Here is a 13650-nt window from a genome sequence, read left to right as displayed (position 1 = left end):
CCAGGTGAAAACATGGGTGGTGACCATAAAAGAGAGGCTATAACACTTGAACAGAAGGTAGATGTAATAAAGCATTTTGAACATAATGAAAGAACATGAGCCTATGCTACACATCATCAGAGACGATGTGGAAAGAAGTAAAGCAAGCTGCATTGCTGGAATAAGTCTTAAGTGCTAGCAAGTCTGTGAGGTCACGAACAAAGGAACTTGAGGTGGAGCAGCTTCTAAGTGTGTGAATAGAAAATCAGTCCAAAAGGTTGTCTGGGGCCACTTTCTCACCATAAAGTGGAAAGCATTATCAATTTGAGGATCTAAGGAAAAAAGCTTAATATCCTGCAGATGTGCCTGCCTTCAGGGCTAGTAGTGGCTAGTTTGCTGGATTGAAGAACCACTATGCTTTTTATAACATGAAGTTATGTGGCGAAGTTGCCAGTGCAGACTGGGAACGTGTCCTATCGTTTTCTCCCGTGCTGAAAAGAAATGATTGAGGAAGAAGGCTATACCTGAGATTGAATTTTCATTTTGGATGGAACCGGTTTATACTGGAAGTGAATGCCATCCATTTCTAAGAATGAAGTATATGCTGCAGGTTTTAAGGCTGCAAAGGATCCTATGACTGTTTTGTTGGAATCCAGTGCTAGTGGAGACTTAAAGCTTAAGCCTGTGGTGGTGTACCATTCTGCCAACCCGCAAGGCTTGACAAGGTACCTTAAATCCACTGCAGGTGTTTATTGCCAGTCAAGCAAAAGAGTTAGGATGACGGAGGCAATTTTTTTCTGACCTTACTTGTTGATGTTTTCAAGGATGTTTTTAGAAATTATTGTAGGAGGAACAATTTAGATTTCGAGACATCATTGTGGAAGCCTGGGGTGATGTCAGTGAGGACTGCTTGCATGCAGTTTGGTGGAAGCTTCTACCAGATTTTCTTCATGATTTTAAAGGCGTTTGAACCATCAGTGGAGCTTCCAGCAAGCAAAGAACATTGTCGCTCTTGCAAAGCAAGTTGGATTTGAAGAAGTGGAGCCTGAGGATATTGAGGAGTTGCTTGAGTTCCATCGTGAAGACGTCCCCACAGCTGATCAACAACCAATTGTTGCTGCAGGGGAAATTGAAGATGAAGACAATGAAGTCCAGGATGTAGCACAAGGACAGCTTTTCTCTACCCTTTTGTCTTCTATCCTGAGGAAAGTTGAGAAGTAGTTGCATCTCTAAGAAGGCAATGACCATAATGCAGAACTAAGCAGGATAGCAGTTCATGAAAGAAGAAAGATGGCAAAGCAGCAAAAGCTAGATGCCTTCTTTAAGCCAACCCCAAGAAACAGTTTGAGGTCAATGAACCACAGCCAACCACACCATGATGCTGATGTTGAACCTCAGCCCCTGTTTTAATACAGTACTGTAACTCAACAAACTCAAACCCCTTCAAGTTCTCTTCCAGTTTTTCAAGGTTATAGTGTTAAATTTTTATTGTATTATTTCATTGAAATAGTCGATTTTTAACATTTACTTAGAATGCGTTATTGTTTGTTTTAGACTAACTACTTTTGTTTCAGTTTTTACTGATATATTTACTGATTCTTGGTGGTCTGCCCCAACCTTATTTTTCCCATCAGCCGTGTTATGACTGTTGCGCGACTTTGTATAACATGAGGTCTCGCAAGAATGCAACTACCGCTTTATAGAAGAACAGTTGTACTTGGATGGAAGTTTGCCTGGAATACTAAATGCAGTTGCTGAGGGTCTTGTGACACAGTTGTCCCTACCTTTTTGAGCCTAGAGGTCTGTGTTCTTGTCTCTCACATGGAGTGGGGATGGTGTGGTGGTAATAGTGCTTTTTTTCTGCTCTGTTCCCAAGATCCGTTTTTTCATTTGCCTCCTTTTGCCTGTACTGAAGAATTCAAACTGTTGTGTTTGAGTGTCATTGATGTTGATTATGTTTCTCCTAACTTGTAGCTGTTGAAGAGGATACGACAGTGGCTGCAGCTGCACCAGTAGCTGAACCTTCTCCACCAGAAGCAGTGCCAGAAGCGGCCAAGCTGACAAGAAAGGGAAAGAAAAGGAAGACTGTGTCATGGCGTGAAGAGTCCAAGCTACGAGAGTATTTCTACTTTGAACTAGATGAAACAGAGAGGGGTAAGATATGTGCTTGATTAAGGGAGTAAGGGCTCCTCTCCTTTAAATACTGACTGCTTTTAACCTGACAAGCCAAGACTGAGTATGTTCTTGCTGCATAACTGGTGTAAGCATGGACATGATTGGGTGTTATGTGAAGTTTTCCTTAAGTTAATACAACAATCAGAGGCGTGTTCAGTTGTTTGAGCTACTCAGAAGCTTGCTTTTCCACTACTTGCGGACTAAGGATCTACATTGACACATTTAAGCAACTTATACTGCTATTTGATAGTGACTATTGTCACCTAGAATCTTTGCTTTAAAATCTAAGACTTTTCCAGGCAATGAATCACTTTGGAAATGTGCTTGGTTGACTGGTATCAATCTTGAGCTTGACTCATTTTGTCAGTTTCCCTTATCTAATTTGGTTTGAAAGGGTTCCAGTTTCTTCTCTGCTTTCTTTTATTTTTGAGGTTAAAGTTGTTGATCTGTGTTCAGTCAAATTGAATTAAGTACTTTTCTTCCATGCTGTTGGTCGCATTATTTTGGGTTTTTTTTTTTGGCTGATTTAGTGAATTGATTTCCTTTCAGTTAATGTGAACAAGATTAAAGACTTTGGTGAAGCTGCCAAGCGAGAAATGATGATGGATCGGCAGGCATTTGAGACTGCTCGCAGGTTGAGCCATGATACAATGGAGGAGAAGATTCCGTGGACGTGCCCAGTTTTAATCGATTTGGGTCCCCAGCTCGCAGAAAGGGGCAGTAACAGTCAAGAGAAGTACATTCAGGAGGAGCGGGAGAAAGGAATTCTGCAGGAAATCTTCCTCTCCAAGGACTGGTATGTTCTTGCTGCAAATTTGGTTTTCTTCTTCCTCTTTCTTGATGGGTGGACAGTGAAGCTTAGAATGGTTTTGTATATTGGATTTCGTGGAGAAGTAGACAAATCAAAATTACTTGATAACAGTGATTGATGATAGTTACATCTGGATCAAAAGTTCTGTAGTATAAAAGTAAAACTCTTTGTCAACGCGCTAGGAATCCAGCCTTGAATAGGTTATGCACTTCTCAGCAGTTAGTCCTCTGGTGGCCAGATAGCTTTTTTGACCTACCTTTCAGAAATGTGAAGGACCTTGGGTATGAAGTATGTTATGAAATACTATGAAGTAGCATGGGGGTCCAATTCTTCATAAATGGGATGAGTGGGATGGTTGTATACACAAGAACGTGGGAATTGATGAGACTGGAAAGAAAGCAAAGAACCAATGTTCATGAATCCAGCTGAATAAGAGGATATTTAGAGCTTTAATACTGTTTAGTATGAAAAGTGTAAACTTTGCACTAAAAGCTGTGCCGACAGTCTTCGGGTTTATGCACCTTGATTGCCACCCCCCAGTGTTGCATAATGGCCAGTTGTGCCTCTGCACTCTTTGAAGCTGATTTCCAATTAATCCCTTTCCCACACTTCTTTCCTAACTCCCATGCAAATTTTTACTGTATCTGATTCCTTTTGGCAAGTTAATGATTCTATATCTATTGCCCTTGCAAGCAGTGCATTTGCGTTAAATTCCCTTCCTGTAAAAACTGTTTGTAAGGCTTTTATTTGCTATTTTAGTTTCCTGTGCTACCTTGTTACTTGTTGGAAATGTACCTTATCATTTCTCATGTCAAAAAGATGCTTTTAAACATCACTATTGAATTTCCCCTGCTGCTACTTTTAAATGTTTCGTTAATACTGGAGTCACTCATCCTATGCTAATACGTTTTCTCTGTCCATGGAAATAATACTGTACATTGTATCTGATAAGGTACGTAGTGACAGTGAATAACTGTTTAAAGTATAGTGTGTAAATGTAGATGTCGTCATGTTTATCCAAAGTAGGTATTTGAAGCCTAAATATAGTCCTGCATGCACTTAACCTCATTAAGTATTTAGCTTGTCAACTTATGCAGAACTACTAATGAAAGTTCATGCTGGGGTCAGTCAGACATACCTAACAATGATGTTTTTTTAAATAAACCAGTTTCAAAAAAATGTATATTTATTTATTCACCTTATTGTGCCTATGCTTTTCATTAATGACAATCTAATTGCATTTAAATTCTCAGTGTTCCAGAGAGTCCTCATGAGCCTGATGCTGAGTCTTATGAAACTATTCCGCCCAAGATCATTCCATTGGATGATGTAAGTCTCCTCAATCAGTTAAAATAACTTGCAATAATTGCTGAGGAAAGTTGCTGCTTTTAGAACATAGAACATAGAAGAATACAGCGCAGTACAGGCCCTTTGGCCCTCAATGTTGCGCCGATCCTACACTAGCCCACTATCCTCCATATGCCTATCCAATGCCCGCTTAAATGCCCATAAAGAGGGAGAGTCCACCACTGCTACTGGCAGGGCATTCCATAAACTTACGACTCGCTGAGTAACGAACCTACCCCTAACATCTGTCCTATACCTACCACCCCTTAATTTAAAGCTATGCCCCCTTGTAATAGCTGACTCCATACATGGAAAAAGATTCTCACGGTCAACCCTATCTAAACCGCTAATCATCTTGTACACCTCTATCAAGTCACCCCTAAACCTTCTTTTCTCCAATGAAAACAACCCCAAGTGCCTCAGCCTTTCCACATACGATCTTCCTACCATACCAGGCAACATCCTGGTAAACCTCCTCTGCACCCGTTCCAGTGCCTCCACATCCTTCCTATAGTATGGTGACCCAAAACTGCACACGATACTCCCAGATGCGGCCGCACCAGAGTCTTATACAACTGCAATTTGACCTCAGGGCTCCGGAACTCAATTCCTCTACCGATAAAAGCCAGGACACCATATGCCGCCTTCACCGCACTATTTACCTGGGTGGCAACTCAAAGATCTGTGTACATGGACACCAAGATCCCTCTGCTCATCCACACTACCAAGTATCTGACCATCAGCCCAGTACCCCATCTTCTTGTTACTCTTACCAAAGTGAATCACTTCACACTTAGCTACATTGAACTCCATTTGCCACCTTTCTGCCCAGCTCTGCAGCTTATCTATATCAGCTGTAACCTGCCACATCCTTCCTCACTGTCAACAACTCCTCCGACTTTTGTATCATCTGCAAACTTGCTCACCCAACCTTCTAACCCCTCCTCCAGGTTATTTATAAACATGACAAACAGCAATGGTCCCAAAACAGATCCTTGCAGAACACCGCTACTAACGGCACTCCAAGATGAACCTTTACCATCAACTACTACCCTCTGTTGTCTTCCAGCCAGCCAATTCCTAATCCAAACCTCCAACTCACACTCAATGCCATACCTCTGTATTTTTTGCAGTAGCCTACCATGGGGAACCTTATCAAACGCCTTACTAAAATCCATATACACCACATCTACCGCTTTACCCTCGTCCACCTCCTTAGTCACCTTCTCAAAGAATTCAATAAGGTTTGTGAGGCACGACCTGCCCTTCACAAAACCATGCTGACTATCCTTGATCACATTATTCTTATCCAGATGTTCATAAATCCTATCCCTTACAATTCTCTTTAAGACTTTGCCCACAACAGAAGTGAGACTCACCGGCCTATAGTTACTAGGGTTATCCCTACTCCCCTTCTTGAACAAGGGAACCACATTTGCTAGCCTCCAGTCTTCTGGCACTATTCCTGTAGACAACGAGGACATAAAAATCAAGGCCAATGACTCTGCAATCTCCTCCCTTGCTTCCCAGAGAATCCTAGGATAAATGCCATCAGGTCCAGGGGACTTATCTATTTTCATCCTTTCCAGAATTTCCAACACCTCTTCCCTACATACCTCAAAGCCATCCATTCTACTTGTCAACCTGATGAAGGAGCAGCGCTCCAAAAGCTAGTACTTCCAAATAAGCCTGTTGGACTATAACCTGGTGTTGTGTGATTTTTAATCCAGTATATCTTTGCCTCTTCTGCATGTTTTTACTGTGATAACTGAGGAAATAGTCTTCAGTGAACCAAGTTCTGTTGTGGTCTGCTGAGCTAGGCCATTCTCAAGACCTCTCTAAAGATTTGTGCCAAGTATGCTGAAAGTGAAGGAAGTTTGAGATATGAGGTTATATTCACCTATACACTCTTTACACCTTAACTAATTCTTGATCATTATGGTATGTGACCGCCAATCAGCCCTCTGAGTCCATGCACAGAATCCAATCGGTTCGATTCTATTCTGTAACACTGCAAGTTTTATTGTCCTCATACCTATCGAATTTCCTTTTTTGAGATTGTTAATTGTCTCTGCTTGCTGCCCTCTCAGGCAGCTAATTAATTTGCCATTTGCTGTAACTTTGTACCCTCCTCTCCCGAAAAGCCCTGGGCCCTCATCCAAGTTTTAAAATTTGTCACTCCTGTTCTTATGATGTGCTAAGACTCCATTTTCTCTTCCCTCAAGTGGGAGTGCAAGGTAAAGGTGCTCGCGTGCAGGCAATGACAGACAGACATTTATAAGAGAGCGTAGGAAGAATTTTGTCAGGATTGTTTTTGTGTTGAGTTGTTGTGATTTAATACCTGTTGAAAGCCTGTCCCTTCACTGTGATGTTTGTTTTCTCCCTAGGAGAATGGCATAGAGGACACCACGTATGAGGAACCAATGAAAACAGTTGCGGCTTCTCAGTCTCCTGATGGTTCAGGAAGCTCCAAGCTGCCTCCAGTGCTGGCCAACTTGATGGGCAGTATGGGCATAGTGAAGAACCAGCAATCTGGGTCAAATTCCAACACCAGCATCAACGTCCAGGAGTTGCTCACCTCCCTTATGGTAGGTAGCGCAGCTGGTTAAATTTATTTTACCTGGGTTATATTTTGCAACATTTGACTTGGATCATCTGACATTTGATGCTTCACGTAGCACTCAATGTACAGTTCAGATCAAGTAGCTTTGCTTTTTTGGTAGCATTCTCACTTGTCAATGCCAGGATGTTGATTCTCCAGCACAGTACAATGGTTGTGCTACATTGCAGGTGATATAGAAGTTTCAAATTGTTGGATTCCATGATATTACTTAGCAATTAGTTGATTGGGCCGAGATCCAAGTTACACATTTCAGTTATTTGAATGCTTGTTCATGCAGTCTGGATCTTGATGTTGAGGCATAGGAATTGTAAAATAACTAATTTTATAAAGGAGATCTTGTGACCTAAGGTGCTGTGAAATATATGGTCGTCTGAAGTAAAGGGTACTTGTTGGAGCTATAGATTAATCTGTGTTCTCTATTATTACAGAGCAATCAAAAACCCATTGAAGAGTTAGTAAAACAGCCAGAGTTCTCTGATAAAATCAAACAGCTGCTTGGACCACTGCAGAATCAAGCCCCACAAGGTATCCCATCTATAAATACCACCCCCTGTCTGTGGCAGTGAACTATACATAACTTTTAATCTGCAGATTGCCTCACTGTGATAGGAATGGAATCCTGCTAAGTTTGGTAATGCCTTATTCTGCTGACTCAGTAGGTAAAAATGAGGGAAACCATCTGAATCACTGGTCTTTGCTGATTAAATAACCTCAGTAGGGATGTGAAAATTGCTGGTTCAGATTTTGAGAGAAGAGCTTTGCCTGCATTTATGATAATTGTGCTGATTGTATTGTTGAGGACAAAACTGGGTGTGCATGTGTGAATGTCTTGCATGGTTTAATATCTAGCTGTCACTCTCTCCGCCACTGCTTATAATGGATAAATGTCCTATGGACGAGACAGTGGCTGTTTTTGAATCAAATACCTAGGCCTTCTGCAAGACTGGAAAGAATGCATTGGATTAAGAGTAATCACTGCTGCACTCTGAGAAGATCGTCTCTTTTCCATTGTCCCTGTGATCGATCCAGTATAATTTTTTTTCCAAAGGCATGTGACTTTGCCATTCACTCTAAGTTTCCCATGCTCAGTGGCTCATGGGATGTTTTATCCTCTGGTCAGCTGTAAGCATAGGCAAAACTTCATGCTTAATCAGTACACAGGCCATTGAGTAAATAACTTTCAGGGACTCCGCATCTGGCTGCTCAGTGTGTGAATTTTGCTCTTATCACTGTGTGGAAGGAGATCATTCAGTCCCTGAAACCTGTTAACTTTAGCACAAATTTGACTAACTCTCAGAACGTATTCCTACAACTGCTCTCTCTCTTCTCACAACTTTAACCTTAAACTGGGCAATTGTTAAAGCAACAAGAGCAGAAATCGCTGGAGAAACTCAGCAGATCAGCCACCATCTGTGCAAAGAAATCAGTTAACATTTAGAGTTTGGCGACTCTTCATCAAAACTTACTACTTTCTCACCACCAGTGCTGTCGAACCTGCTGAGTTTCTCCAGCAATTTCTGTTTTTGTTTCATATCTGCAGCATCCTCAGTTCTTTGTTTTAGTTCAGTTATTAGTGTAAGTTTAGCTTCACTTTCTTATACTTTGTACAAAATGTTTCAGCTCAGAAACTGGCCATTCAGCCTATATGCCTATTGGGTAGAATCTAATTTACAGCTCTGAAACAGACCACTCAGCCTAACACTGCCCGTGAACTTTTTTGCCAACCTCCTCTCAAAAAACCATGTGTCGTGGCGTCAGAGATATACAGCATGGAAACAGGTCCAAATTGCCCATACCGACCAGACATCCCAACCCAATCTAGTCCCACCTGGCAGCACCCGGCCCATATCCCTCCAAACCCTTCCTATTCATATACCCATACAAATGCCTTTAAATGTTGCAGTTGTATCAGCTTCCATCACTTCCTCTGGCAGCTCATTCCATACACACACCACCCTCTGCGTGAAAAAGTTGCCCCTTAGGTGTCTCTCTTTTTGTCTTATATCTTTCCCCTCTCACCCTAAACCTATACCCTCTAGTTCTGGACTTCCCTCCCCCCCCACCACCTCTCCCCGGGAAAATACTTTGTCGATTTATCCTATCCATGCCCCTCATGATCTTATAAACCTCTATAAGGTCACCCCTCAGCCTCCGACACTCCAGGGCTAACAGCCCCAGCCTTTTCAACCCCTTCCTGTAGCTCAAATCCTCCAACCCTGGCAACATCCTTGTAAATCTTTTCTGAACCCTTTCAAGTTTCACAACATCCTTCTAATAGGAAGGAGACTAGAATTGCATGCAATATTCCAAAAGTGGTCTAACCAACGTCCTGTACAGCCGCAACATGACCTCCCAACTCCTGTACTCAATGCTCTGACGAATAAAGGAAAGCATACCAAACATTGCCTTCACTATCCTACCTACTTGCAACTCCACTTTCACAGTCCTTCTATTCCTTTCTGTCACGGGATTATCTAAAGTTTAACACTACAGAGATTGTTGGAATGATGACTGTCCTATTTTGTGAACCTTTCTGTCCTGCATAATATTGATAGTTTTGAGGCAGTGTTTGCTTGACTTTGAACTGCCAGTTGATGTTTGTGAACACGTATTGAATATACCTCACACTTTCTTGATTCTGTCTCCTTGCAGGTCAGAGAATGGCTGCCCCACCGCCAGCAGTAAATGGCTATCCTCCAAATCAGAATAACGTGCCTCATTTCCATCCTAGTGGCCCTGCAGCACCAGGAGGACCTTTCCCAGGTATAGTTAAGGCTCTGTTCCTGCATTCAATACCAGAGGTGCTTTACTTTTCTTTAAAAGTACATAAACCATGCAGGCACTCTTACCCCTTGCTCTGGTCCTGTGGTAAGCTTAAACATACTGGAGTGCTGTGGCGGGTGCAATGAAGGAGAGTTTGGGTTTAAGGATGGAGAAGGACCTGATCTCTCCTCCTCTTGGCCTGCTCAGCGTGTTCCCTGTAGCTGTGCACAAGAAAATAACTTGTTACCATGCTCACTTTCCACACAAGAAAGAATATCTTGTTAGGTTGGGGATCTGAAAATCCCCTGAGCCTGTCGGATTGGTGGAAGATTGTTATGGAGCACAATCCTTTAGGATTTTCTCACAAGCATGGTACACCACAAGACTGAGAATTTCTTATAAGACGTGGCGGCCCTTTTTTGGAATACCTGGACACAGATTTGTTTGCCACACTAATAAATGCTTTTATGTAGCTGTAACAATTGTTCTTTATGGGTCCAGTATCCAGAGAGATGGAACTGCAAATGTACGAATATATGTAAAACTAATGCTCTCAATATTTGAGAGTGAGTATTTTGTTTGGCTGAGCTGAGTTATTATTTGTTAGTTGTTGGTTATTATTTATTAGGTAGTTAGTTGGAGTTTTTTATATTTTTCTATACATTTACATAAGGACGGTTTGGGTGTTGGTGCTCTTTCTTTGTGTCGTTTTGAATTGTATTGTAATATTTGTAATAAAATTTATACTTTTCAATAAAAATATATTTTAATAAGCACAGAAAGTGAACGCTGTTTGAAGATTTGACATTTTAAAAAAATGTTTGTTTCTATTCAGCTCCCCATGGCCCTGGTGGCCCGAGGATGATGGGCCCACCTCACCACCAAAGGGATGGCTACTGGGACCAGCCAAATGACAACATGAGGGGCAACCCACATGGCATGCGTGGAGGTCCCTATCAGCGAGGTCGGGGACGTAACGGTGACCAGAACTTCCGAGGTCGCAGTGGACGGGGCCACCCTCATGGAGGAGGAAGGGGAGGACATGGCAACCACGGGGGAGGAATGGGTGGCAACCATGGTGGAGGTATGTGGGCAACTGACAGCCTGGCATTAATCTCTGGCGATGTTTGGTTGCATTTGGGAAGCTTCGAGAAGATGGTGTCAGTGGTGGAGTCATTTATAGATCCCCTCATGGCTGTTGGTGATTGTGGTCATTAATTCTGGAACTGCGCTATGAAAAGATTTTTTTTGAAAAGCTCACCTTCGAACTCTGTGCTTTTGTCTCTTTCTTCCACTGCGCATCCCCACTTACAGATTTAAAGTAATGCAAAACAATCACTAAACATTCAAGCTGCAGCCCAACGAAAGGTTGGGTGAACTTGCAGCATGGGTTGGTACCTGGGATTTTAATGTTGTGGCCATTTCAGAGACATGGCTAGAGTAGGGGCAGGAATGGTTGTTGCAGGTTCTGGGATTTAGATGTTTCAGCAAAATCCGAGATGATGATGGTGGTGGTGGTGGTGGGGGTGGGTGGAATGCACAGTGTGACATTGTTAATCAAGGGTAGTATGATAGTAGCTGAGAGAATGTTTGAGGACTTATCCGCTGAGGTTAGAAACAGGAAAGGATAACAAAGATGATTCTTGATAGGAGCGAGAGTAACAGGGTAGTTGTTATGGGGTCTTTACCTTGCCCAATATTGACTGGGAATACTATTGTTCAAGTAGTTTAGATGGGTCAGTTTTTGCTCAATGTGTTCAGGACGGTTTTCTGACACAGTATGTAGACAGGCCAACAAGGGGTGATGCCATATTGAAATTGGTACTGGGGAATGTACCTGGCCAGGTGTTAGAATTGGAGGTAGGTGAGCAATTTGGTGTCAGTGACCATAATTTGGTTCTGTTTACAATAGCAATGGACAGGGATAGGTATATACCACAGGGAAAGAGGATAACTGGGGGAAAGGCAATTATGATGCGATTAGGCAAGATTTTAGGATGCGTAGGACGGGGAAGGAAACTGCAGGAGATGGACACACTTGAAACGTGGAGCTTATTCAAAGAACAGCTACTGTGGGTCCTTGATAAGTATGGAGAAAGTGAGGACTGCAGCTGCTGGAGACCAGAGTTGAAAAATGTGGTGCTGGAAAAACACAGCAGGCCAGGCAGCATCCGAGAAGCAGGAGAATTGATGTTTCGGGCATAAGCCCTTCTTCAAGAATGAGGCTGGTGTGCCAAGCTGGCTGAGATAACAGGTAGGGGGGAGGGGCGCTGGGAATACGATAGCTGGAAGGAGGTGATAGGCCAGGAAGGTCAGGAAGAAGATTGCAGGTCAAGAGAGCGGACTGAGATAAGGTGGGGGGGGGGGGGAGGGGGGGAGGGGAAAATGAGGAAGCTGGAGAAATCAACATTCATCCTAGGGTTCCTAGGCAGAAGATGAGGCGCTCTTCCTCCAGGCGTCATGTTGCCATGGTTTGGCGATGGAGGAGGCCAAGGACCTGCATGTCCTTGGCGGAGTGGGAGGGTGAGTTAACGTGTTCAGCAACGGGGCAGTTGGGTTGGTTGGTGCGAGTGTCCCAGAGATATTCCCTGAAATGTTCCGCAAGTAGGCGGCCTGCCTCCCCAATGTAGAGGAGACCACATCGAGTGCAGCGGATACAGTAAATGATGTGTGTGGAGGTGCAGGTGAATTTGCGACAGATATGGAAGGATCCATTGGGACCTTGGGGGGAGGTGTGGGCGCAAGGTTGCACTTCTTGCGGTTGCAGGGGAAGGTGCCGGAAGTGGAGGTTGGGTTGGTGGGGAATGTGGACCTGACGAGGGAGTTACGGAGGGAGTGGTCTCTGCGGAACGTTGATGGGGTGGGGAGGGAAATATATCCCTGATGGTGGGGTCTGTTTGGAGGTGGCAGAAATGACGGAGGATAATACAAATATATCCGGAGGTTGGTGGGGTGGTGGGTGAGGACCAGTGGGGTTCTGTCCTGATGGCGATTGGAGGGGTGGGGTTCAAGGGCGGAGGTGCGGGAAGTGGAGGAGATGCGGTGGAGAGCATCGTCAACCACGTCTGAAGGGAAATTGCAGCCTTTGAAGACGGAGACCATTTGGGTTGTTCGGTAATGGAATTGGTCCTCCTGGGGGCAGATGCAGCAGAGGCGAAGGAATTGGGAATATGGGATGGCGTTTTTACAGGGGGCAGGGTGGGAGGGCTGTGGAAGTTGCCTCGGTCACTTTAACTCCCCCTCCCACTCCGCCAATGACATGCAGGTCTTTGGCCTCCTCCATCGCCAGACCCTGACCACACGACGCCTGGAGGAAGAGCGCCTTATCTTCTGCCTAGGAACCCTCCAACCACACAGGATGAATGTAGATTTCTCCAGCTTCCTCATTTCCCCTCCACCTCTCTTTCCCCCCCCCCCACCTTATCTCAGTCCCAACCCTCGGACTCAGCACCGCCCTCTTGACCTGCAATCTTCTTCCCGACCCCTCCGCCCCCACCCCCTCTCTGGTCTATCACCCTCACCTTCTCCTCCTTCCACCTATCGTATTCTCAGCCCGCTTGGCACACCAGCCTCATTCCTGAAGAAGGGCTTATGCCCAAAACGTCGATTCTCCTGCTCCTCGGATGCTGCCTGGCCTGCTGTGTTTTTCCAGCACCACGCTCCTTGATAAGTATGTACCTGTCAGGCAGGGAGGTAGTTATCGAGAGATGGAGCTGTGGTTTACTAAAGAAGTTGAAGATCTTGTCAAGAGGAAGGAGAAGGCTTATGTGAGGATGAGGCGTGAAGACTCAGTTAGGGGGCTTGAGAGTTCTAAGTTAACCAGAAAAGATCTAAAGAGAGGGTTAAGAAGAGCCAGGAGGGGACATGAGAAGTTGTTGGTAAATAGGATCAAGGAAAACCCTAAGGCCTTCTGTAGGTATATCAGGAATAAAAGAGTGACTAGAGGAAGATT

General features: G+C 43.9%; 1 protein-coding gene across 3 annotated transcripts in view; it reads left to right on the top strand.

Moving 5' to 3' along the window:
• ppp1r10 (protein phosphatase 1, regulatory subunit 10) overlaps window positions 1-13650 on the top strand; it is a 39559-nt gene that overhangs the window by 20866 nt on the left and 5043 nt on the right. For all 3 annotated transcript variants that reach the window (XM_072550160.1, XM_072550161.1, XM_072550157.1), the window contains 7 exons: window positions 1954-2133; window positions 2704-2950; window positions 4219-4294; window positions 6700-6900; window positions 7364-7460; window positions 9588-9698; window positions 10534-10782. In XM_072550160.1, coding sequence (XP_072406261.1) covers window positions 1954-2133; window positions 2704-2950; window positions 4219-4294; window positions 6700-6900; window positions 7364-7460; window positions 9588-9698; window positions 10534-10782 — 1161 coding nt within the window. The remainder of the gene's footprint in view (window positions 1-1953; window positions 2134-2703; window positions 2951-4218; window positions 4295-6699; window positions 6901-7363; window positions 7461-9587; window positions 9699-10533; window positions 10783-13650) is intronic.

The sequence above is a fragment of the Chiloscyllium punctatum genome, chromosome 30, assembly GCF_047496795.1.
Source record: "Chiloscyllium punctatum isolate Juve2018m chromosome 30, sChiPun1.3, whole genome shotgun sequence".
Lineage (NCBI taxonomy): Eukaryota > Metazoa > Chordata > Chondrichthyes > Orectolobiformes > Hemiscylliidae > Chiloscyllium > Chiloscyllium punctatum.
This window is presented reverse-complemented; position numbering and strand designations above follow the sequence as displayed.